Raw genomic sequence first — 10,253 nt, 5'->3', positions numbered from 1 at the left:
GGTGATCCCATAAGTTTTTGTGTATATATTTATACACTTTTGTGTATATATTTCATGTGTCGATTTCTAAACATACGGCGATAAGGGACCAATGCACTTGAGCTTAGCTGATCGAGAACAGGCTAGAGTAGATCTTCGTGGGCATAAGATCGTAATATAGTGAACACAGTGACTTCTAACAGTAAAAAATCACGAGTGAAATGCGTATCCATTTTCGACATCTCATGTTATATGAATTTCGGAAAGAAAGTTCGGTAACAATTGCCAGGAAAAACATATGTGCTGTTTACGGAGAAAATCCGCTTTCATCTCGCACCTATAGGAAGTGGTTCCAACGTTTTAGAGCTGGGAATTTCTGTTTAGAAGAGGAGGTACGCTCCGGGCGTCCTCCTCAGACAGACGGAGATAAAATTCGGGATCTTGTTGAAAAATCACCAAGTTTGACAGTTCAAGAGATGTCAAATGTCCTGAAAATACCTAAGACAACGATTCATAGGTGTTTAAAAAAAATGGGGATGGTGTCAAAGTTGAACGTTTGGGTGCCCCATGAACTTACGGAACGGAACCATCTTGAACGAACGACAACGTGCATGTCATTAATTGCACGTAATAAACGTGAACCATTCCTTAAACGTCCCTGGTAACTGGTGATGAAAAGTGGATACTTTTCGAAAACCCTGAACGGAAACGTAGCTGATCCCAACGAAATCAGCCACCTGAAGGCTGTGCAAAACCAGGGTTACATCCACGTAAAGTTCTTTTGTGTGTATGGTGGGATTATAAAGGAATACTCTATTTTGAACTTTTATCTAGTGGTGATACCATTAATTCAGACAAATATTGCGCTCAGTTAGAAAAATTAAGGGAAGCACTAGCTGAAAAACGGCCAGGTTTAGTGAATAGGAATGTGGCGGATCGGTATCAACAGGACGCCGACAGGTCGAGGCATCAACGCGGCGCACCACCTCCCGGGCGATCCGCGGGTACCAACCGCCAACACTAGAGGGCTACGACGACAACGAGTCTGTCTGTCTAACTCGCTAGCGGGTTGAATATACGAGCGATTGATAGAAATACCGCACCTAGCGAGACTCCCTCTACGTCTAAGGCAGGGACTACCGGGCATAGCCTTACTGACGAGTCCACCGGTAGTCCCGGGACGAAACGCACTCTCTCACTCTCCTTCCATCAGCCTCAGGAACAACGTTATCTTCCACCACGACAATGCTAAACCGCATGTCGCGAAAAGCGTTACAAAAAAATTGTCTGAATTTAATTGAAAAATTTTACCACATCCCCCATATTCCCCAGACATTGCCTCATCTGATTACCACCTGTTCAGAGCATTACAACACTTTTTAGTAGCTAAAGAATTTGAAAATATTGACACTCTCAAAAATAGCATAGAAAATTATTTTAAAGAAAAACAAGAGAACTTTTATCGAGACGGAACCTACCAGAAAAATGGGAAGAAGTTGTACAACGAGAGGGGGATTACATTTTTTCATGAAACTGAAAGGTATGTAAACGATCTTAACATATATAACCTCTCGAAAAACGGCACGAACTTATGGGATGACCTAATAATTAAACAACTATAAATATATCAAAAGATTATAATAAAAGAATGTAATAGAATATCTAATGTCCGTACTTGTAAATACAACGAAAAACGTAACGTGTAGATTGCAGATGTTTATGAATGTAAAATTTGCGAAAAGCATATGAAAGTTATACACATAAAATATACAAATATTGATATATGCACGAAAACTATGCGTATATGCACAAAGATATGTACAATTTATGAGTAATATGTCTAATATTGATTTATTAACGTTATGTGAATTGATACAAAAGGATATTTAACAATTTCGTTTTAAATAAAAATCTATTTATGACGACGCGCCAAAATTCGCATTACGATAAATTACGATAAATTATAAATTACTTTTCCGTATCTGCAGCACTCGAATTGTACAAGTAATGTGTGCGTTTGAGGGCCCGCCCTTTTGGTCTACCGCGCCATACCTGCAGTAAAAACGCATACTGGTTTCGCATTTAGATGTTCGCGTTCGACTTGGGAATGGCGCGCATAAATGGTCGGCGCGCGACTTGCCCTCTCCTTGCGGATCATTGGACAAGTTAAACCTACCCTTTCGGGCGGCAGCTCGCTTAGCTGGCGCCACGCGATACCTGCCACCATATAGCTCGGTCCCAGCAGGTTGGCTCTCCAGCCGATTATTCCTGCTCGGCAACCATTTTGTATGCTTACCGCTTGCACCGACGGTCACAGGTTTCCTCTCCAGCTCGCACGCTTCGTGCTTTTTTCTGCGCCCCGGTTCTTCGTTACTGTTGTTTTCTTGGTTCTATCTTGTTTATTGTTCTATCTTCGATCCAGTGTTCTGTTTGTTGTATCCGTTTATTTCTTCGTTGCGATTCTTTGTTTGGTTGTTGTTGTTGTCTCTATAAACTTGAAATATAAATGCAATTTCCTTTTAAATACAGTAACGAGGTTTATTCAATTTCGATAACATTGTATTAGTAAGATATCGAAGCTAGCAACTTTTCGTTGAAGTTTATTTTATATTTCTTAAATTATTCGGGTAAAGATAACTCCACACTGACGGCCTATTGTCCACAGACAGATGTCGTAGTAATCGGCGGACAATGTCTGTCAGTGAAACTTAAGGCGCGTACGGGCAGACTACAGGCGTCTGTAGACATTGCCTGCCGACAACACATGCCAAAACATGTATATAAACTGCCTGCAAGCAACGTCGCTTGTCCACTAGAAGTTTGCCGGGTATCACTGCGTATCGATGAGTCGAAGATGCCTTGGAGATGCAACACACGGATCGTTTAAATCTACCTGTAATCCAATCAAGCTAGCCTAAAAAAAAGACAAATTCAACATTAAATTGTATCGGACATTTTGCTACAACGCTCAACTGATAGAAATCATGCTCAGGAACAAATATATGTCTTTGCTAACTTTCTAAATATATGTAGGCGACGTTTTAAATTGCTAGTAGTTGAAACAAACAATATGATATATTTTTGAGTGATCTATAAGGATTTACAGGCCCACTGGGAAATCTTATTAGTGTTCTCTTGCACTATGTATTAAAGCGCATCAACACCGATAGAAGCACTGTACACGCGATATCGTCGCAGTGTCTCCTGAAAATCGGCGATAAGTCGCTCGAAACTTTACTGGAAACTTTCTCCATGTTCTACTGACAATCACATAGCATGTGTCATTGCTGGAATTTGATAAATTTGGTTGAGAACACGAAAGAATTTTCCGTTTACAGTAAAGCAAGGGACTATCGAGTTGGAACAATTCGTGTTTGAAAATAGCGTTCTATGCTAAAATAGCGGTGGAAATTATACTACATGTAAAAGTGAGTCATAAAAACAAATACAATTTTCTTATTTTCTATCTTTTTTACTTTTATCGCAAGTTTGATTTCTATACATATAACTGTTTTCAATTTAAGGAGGAACTTATTTTCTTAAGGGCTTTTCATACAAATTTGAAAAGTAACTGTTGTTTTTGATCCCTTATCTCTATCTTTATCCTTCTATTTTTGTGAGACTGTATCGGTTATTTATTCTTAATTTTTACAATCCGAAGTCTAATTTATGTGCCGTATTAATTTTCTGTGAATAATTTAGAGATATGTGAAATCTTGCTATATATATATACTGTTTGGTACCTATTAGAAGTGCGTTCGATCTAATGTGGAAAATTCGTAATTTTAATAAAATAGTTTCAAATTGCTAAGGCTGGGGCAAACTAAGAAGTTTCTGGAATATACAGGGTAGTAAGTCGCTTCGCAAATATGTGTACATCGGGACAATATGTTACATATGTAATCCCTTACACAGTTTCATATTATCTTGTAAAATAATCATTCTTCTTTTAATATCAGTTGGTTTTTGTATTTTTATTTCATTTATCTCATAGATTATAATTCCTTTAGGAAATTTTTGCAAAAATTTTCGCTGGAAATTTTCAGAAAACCTTATTCCTGAACAAAATTTGTTTTGTACTACGAACTGTCGCATTTAAATAAGAAAAATTCTATTTATGTAATTTTGTTATTAAGCTTGTTCATATCTAACTTCAAATTATCTGTAGCTTGTTTATAATTAATTAAGTTTGAAATGTTTGTTTGTTAGTTATTACAAAAGGGTCATAGCTAAGTTTTTGAGTTGTGCTCAGGTTATTATAACTTCAGTTATTATGCTCTGAGCGTCATGTTGTTTCTTAATAAAATTCTTTAGTCTCAATAATCAATTTTCTCTGTTCATAAAGATGGTGGTTGTTTATTTTAAGAATTTTGTTCTTAATTCCAAATATTGCGGACATTCTTTTATTATGCATTAGTTGGTATCCAATCTTCTTGGATAGGACGTATTGCATATTCCATTTTTATTTGTTTTATATTTTATCCTGTTTCCTAGACTCACTGCACAATCACGTTTGTCTCTCTGCTAATCTAACTTGTACTATTATTCTTTTAGTTATTAACAATAATTTCATATCTAAGCAACTCACTTCAATTATGTTTTCTGAGTCGTTAGTATATTTATATACTTCACCGTTGATAATCCTGTAGATTATTCTATTCTCTCCGTTTATTACGCCCCAAGGCTTACTATAGGCCGTGTTCCTAACCGTCGCAAACAGATCGTCTTACATGACCGTCGAGATATACACAAAGTAGCGATAAACGCATAGTTGTCGTCAAGCAGCGAGTTCCAGAAACATCTATTCGCCTTCGGTGCGTTATTTTATCCGCATAAAGAAGCTGGTATACGTGATCATAGGCGCGAACGGTGGCGTGATCCGAGCGTAGTGGGGGTCGTCTTCCAGAGAAGACAACGAAAAGGATCGAAGAGTAATCGGTCCCTTCTGAAGAGTCAAACGTTATAAATTGCTTAGTCTAACGAATTCATTGAGAGATATCGCAAAGTCGGGTCGAATTCCTATAACATATCAACTGTATTTATCGCTAAATAATTTGTGACGTTTTTATTATTACATTCATTATTTTTAAATATACAAGCTATATTAACCTGTTAATACAGTGTTAAATTCATTGAACCACCCCTATTATCGTAACAGAAATCAGGGGATCGATCAGTTCGTGGCGTCGGTTATCTAATTGCAACGGGAATTTACTACTCCCGTTGACGTGCTTTCTCGCGATCGCGTCTCTTCGCGAATGCTCGAATAAACACGGATTGCTTTTTAACTAAACATATTCATATCCTGTTTTCTCAAAATCGAAAGCTTAAAACATCCGTTCTTACTGATGTTATTTCAATTATATTTATATCGCGTTATTTCAATTATCTAATATATTTTTTACTTTTTTCATGTAAAATCATCATTTTACCAATTGTACCATAATTATTAGGAAGCTCTGTTAGAATTTAATCTTGGAATTAAGATTAATAATCTGTGGAAGACACAATGTTTGTGTTGAAACAATATAATGTGATATTTATTAAACAATTATTACAGGAATTATAAGTGTGTGTGTTCTGGAATGTAGACAGTTGACTGACTGGCACAGACACAGACACAGACTGACTGGCTTAGTGACCCATGGCCCTTGAAAAGGTTTTGAACCCCACTCTCTATGCAGTAATGAGTGTGACCTGTGTGGGTGTCTGTGTGGCGTCACATGTGCCGCAGAACCTTCTAGTAGCTTCTCGACGTGCCCATCGGGAATGTTCCATCCATATTCCTACGCTTCTTCCGCCGAATTCTCGAAAGAGCATGCACGTGCTAGCCGCCGTGGTACATCTCACGAACGCACGCTAATGAGGATATCGCTGAACAACGAAGGAAAGAATCCGTTCGATCAATCACCTCATCTGTATGCGATTAATATCGTTGCATTCCAACAAACTCTGAACAATAACTTAAACACGAAACTGTAATTTGTGTCTTTATAATTTGCAACGTTGTTAAAATTTTGTATCTCCCTTTGCAAATGCAAATAATTTAAATGAAAAAATACATGGTTTTTAAATCGTTTCTCTTATATTCGTAATAATAATTTCGTTCTACAGTGAATGCATTTATTATTCAACGACGTGATTTTCGGTTGTTTATTGGAAAGTTATAATGCTGCTGATCTATAGAATTAGTACTGACTGTTATAGTAATATGCACAGCGAGTCATTTGTAATAAATTGTAATTACTTGTAATGTATATCGATTGTAATTACTCGTAAACCACTCAATTCATAAATGCATACATATGTGGCGGCACTCGACAGCACAAATACGACAACTCGACACTAACTAATACCAGACAACGACAGCGCAGTGGTTAGCGCCTCAAGTTACGAACGTTCGGGATCTGGGTTCTTAAATCCCGGCGACCGTAGTCCGATTTTTCTTCCACGATTCTTAAATGAAAAGAAAATACAGCAGTACCCTAGCAGCGACATCTACAGCCAGCAGCTACAATTATCATTTGTGTCTTTGTTCTCTCCTAAAGGCCGTCCAAGGGACTTGAAAATGCAAAGAAGAAGTGCTGCAAGAACATAACAAATATATTTACAAACCAAAACCAATTCATTACAACGCTCATCCTTCAATTACATCCTCCGTCGCGAAAATCCTCCGCTTCCTTTCTGTCAATCCATCTTGCCCATATGTGGTTCCATAGCTGCTGAATCGTATATAGACAAACAACAACTTGAGTAAGCAAGGGGGATGGATGTAGAGCCGACAAATAAAGGAAAAGGAGAGAGAAGTGTTTCGTCCTTGAGTTTATCATATTGTGGTGGCCGGGGGATTCAACGCTATGTCCTCGATTCGCTCTAAGTACTCAGGTTCTAGACACCCTTGGAGGGCGGTAGATTTTTCTTCATCGCCCGCGATGCTCGCCGCCGCGAGCTATCTCTCTAGTAAGGAGAACCATAGCACTATCTTCTAGGGCATCGTCAAAGGCACGCGGACTTTTCACTGGTCGTAACTGTTTTATTCTTGTTTGACATATCGTTAGCGCGCCCAGAATCACGATAATTGAAATCTCATTAGCTCGATCACGTCGGGGTCACTTACACCTCACATATTTCAAATAAAATCTGCATAATTCTGAAGGAAACACAACTACATTTGGGTTATCTTGTTTTCACAGAAACCTGAGAATTGCTCAGAGTATTTTAATAAAATATTCAACTACTTTAAAACGCAAAAAATAGTTTATTGTATGGAATATATAGAGTGGGTCACGCAATTGTTTCGGCATAATTGAAAATTCGAAATGTGTAGCTTTAAAAATATTGCAGAGGAAAAATCGGATTCGTCGAGGACAACCTTCGTTCAGAAAGTAAGGGAAATTGGCATTGCTGCTAATTGGTCAATTTGTATATCGGTGGTTAGAAAAGGATGCTAGCCGCTCTCGAGAGAAAGTCTCTAGTGGGAGACGTCGTTCGTTAAAAAATAGGCGTTTCGATCGTTCGCGGAGAGACGCGATCGCGAGATAGCACGTCAACGAGAGTTGTAAGTTCCCGTTACGATTAAATAATCGACGCCACGAACTGATCGATCCCCTTATTTCGATTATGATAATAAGGGTAGTTCAATGAAATTCCACAGAATTAACACAAATAAATTAATGTTTATTTCAACAACTTATTAACTAGAAAGATATAAATGGAACAAAAAAAAATGTAACTGCGTTTTGGTTGATAAGTAATGCGCGACATATCAGATGTGTAGACGGTTCGACTTCTCGAAAAGTTCTGAACGCCTTTCGATTTTTTTCGTTTTTTCTGGAAGGCGACCCCCACTACGTTCGGATCACGCCACATTCTTTTACTGCGAGGTAAAATACGGGCCACGAGTCGACGTTTCTGGAAGTCGCCCTGCTTAATGAACCATGCGCTTGCCACTACAATGTTTGTTTGCCGGGCAGACGCGACGATCCGTCTGCGACATTATAGTGGCGCTATCGATAGTTAAGAATATGACCTATGGTAAGCCGCATGGCGTAACATTCTCCCCCCGTTGAGAGGGTACCGATCAAACTAGCGAGGTGTGGTTGAAGTTCCCATCTTATTTCGTCTCGGTGGCTAGTTGTTCGGGTTTCTCGAGATCGGGTTGAATTGGCAGTGGGACAAGCCTTTTGACGCCCCGATCCAAAATGCTCTTTGCCGTCTGAACTGTAGCTGTCCGGATGACACCATCGGCGCCTGGATGAACCTTGATAACTCGGCCCAGAGGCCAATGCATGGAGGGAACGTTGTCCTCTCCGAGGATGACGATTGTGCCCTTTTGGATGCTGTGTCCACCCTTGCTCCATTTATTGCGGTTGGTTAGCTCGTTCAAATACTCCTTATGCCAGCGGTTCCAAAAATGTTGTTTAAGCTGTTGGATATGCTGCCATTTGGAGAGTCGGTTCGATGGAATGTCCCTGAAATCTGGATCACGTAAGCACATTAATGAATCGCCAATGAGGAAATGTCCGGGAGTGAGGGCTAGGAGATCATTTGGATCGGTGGAGATAGAAGTTAGCGGGCGGGAATTGAGGACTGCTTCTATTTCTATGATAAGAGTATTACGGTGTTAAGCTCATATGTTTCTGTTTCTCCACTCGCGCTGCGCCATAATATCCTTTGATATTTCCGATCCTCTGGTCGTACGAGGAATTGCCGATACATTTTCTCGATGTCGCCAGTGAGTACGTACTGATGAGCCCGGAATCTAATTAATATACAAAATAAATTGTGAATTGATTCGAGAATATAGGATTTCCCCATTTTCATGATTATCGTGATTTTTGTATAAATATATTTTTTAAGATACTAATAATTAGGTACTTATAAATTAGTATTATCAATTATTTTGCATTTATAATTCCGCCTCTAGTATAAGTGTTAATTGAAAACTAACTTTATGTTTCAAAAAGTACTAGCAAAGTCGTTGAGTAACAAGCCACTGATGCTAACACAAATAACATTGTCGTAATTAAATATTTCTAAATATTCATTTTTCATTTTGAACCTGTAGAAACAATTTATTATATATACTGTTAGCTAAGTAATTGCATATTTAATTAAGTCGAAATATAAAACTTAGTTATTTTGATAATTTAGAAAATAAAAAACTGACAAACATTTCAATTTAATTTATGGTTGGAACAGAAGACAGTTATTTTTCATTAATTGAAATATTGCAATGCAGAGTACTTTCCAAAATACGCCGAGAGTATTCCTGATGGTGAAACGAGCGTTGCTTCATCGAACGCAGCTAAAGAAAACAACATCTATGTAGTTGGTGGTACGATGCCTGAAATAGAGGGCGATAAATTGTACAATACCTGTACTATTTGGGGTCCCGATGGAACTTTGATAGCAAAACACCGAAAGGTAAGTAATATATTCCTTTATGGCTTTGAATTTGAAAATATTGGGGTGAAGAAAGTGACTCTATCTAGGAATAATTTAGGAATATACATATGTACATACGTATACTATAACCAATTCTATAATTTACGGTTTATAAAATACGTTATGATACGGGAAACGCCCATTTTTGTTGTAATGTGTTTGTTGTTGTATAAATTTTTCACATACTTAAAGTATTATTATACTTATTTTTTCTCCTTTTTAAACATTATTAAATGATAAGATTTTTTAATAAAAGAAAGTGATAAAAACGCTGTCAGTTATTAAATAAAAAATAATTAAAGTTTAGGAGTTGGTAACTTTGATATTAAATTACAAAAGTTGCAGCACTAGAATTAGCGACTACATTTTTATGTTATTAGGTACATCTATTCGACATCGACATTCCTAATAAGATTACTTTTCGAGAGAGTGATTCACTCAGTCCTGGTAACTCCCTAACAACGTTCGATGTGAAGGGCTGCAAAATAGGTATTGGCATTTGCTATGATATTAGATTCGAGGAAATGGCACGCATTTATCGGAACAAAGGTACAGTAACTTAATCGATCAATACTTAACTGCAAAAAATTAAATATCTTTCTTAAATATATTCTATATAAAATTAATATAATCTGTAACTCTGTATAAAAAGAAGCTTAATTTAAAAAACCAGTATATTTGCTGAAAATGAAACAAATAAAAGAATTAAAAGCACAATAAGAGGACTGACATATTCAGTAATGATGGAATGTGAACCGTGCAACTACGAAGTTAATTGGTATTCGGTGGCTTCATATTTCCTGCTTCTCTGGGTTAGGTTGCCAAAT

At 37.6% G+C, this 10,253-nt stretch overlaps 1 protein-coding gene across 1 annotated transcript; it reads left to right on the top strand.

Annotated features, from left to right (window-relative positions):
- Nucleotides 1–200: 200 nt before the first annotated feature.
- Nucleotides 201–1,365, top strand: LOC117215421 (histone-lysine N-methyltransferase SETMAR-like). The gene is made up of 2 exons (XM_033461805.1): nucleotides 201–563; nucleotides 1,247–1,365. Exons 1-2 carry the CDS (start codon nucleotides 201–203, stop codon nucleotides 1,268–1,270), a joined length of 387 nt encoding a protein of 128 aa, XP_033317696.1. The 3' UTR covers nucleotides 1,271–1,365.
- The last annotated feature ends 8,888 nt before the right edge of the window (nucleotides 1,366–10,253 follow it).

Source organism: Bombus bifarius, unplaced genomic scaffold, assembly GCF_011952205.1.
Source record: "Bombus bifarius isolate JDL3187 unplaced genomic scaffold, Bbif_JDL3187 scf7180000009599_frag, whole genome shotgun sequence".
In the NCBI taxonomy this organism is placed as follows: domain Eukaryota; kingdom Metazoa; phylum Arthropoda; class Insecta; order Hymenoptera; family Apidae; genus Bombus; species Bombus bifarius.
This window is presented reverse-complemented; position numbering and strand designations above follow the sequence as displayed.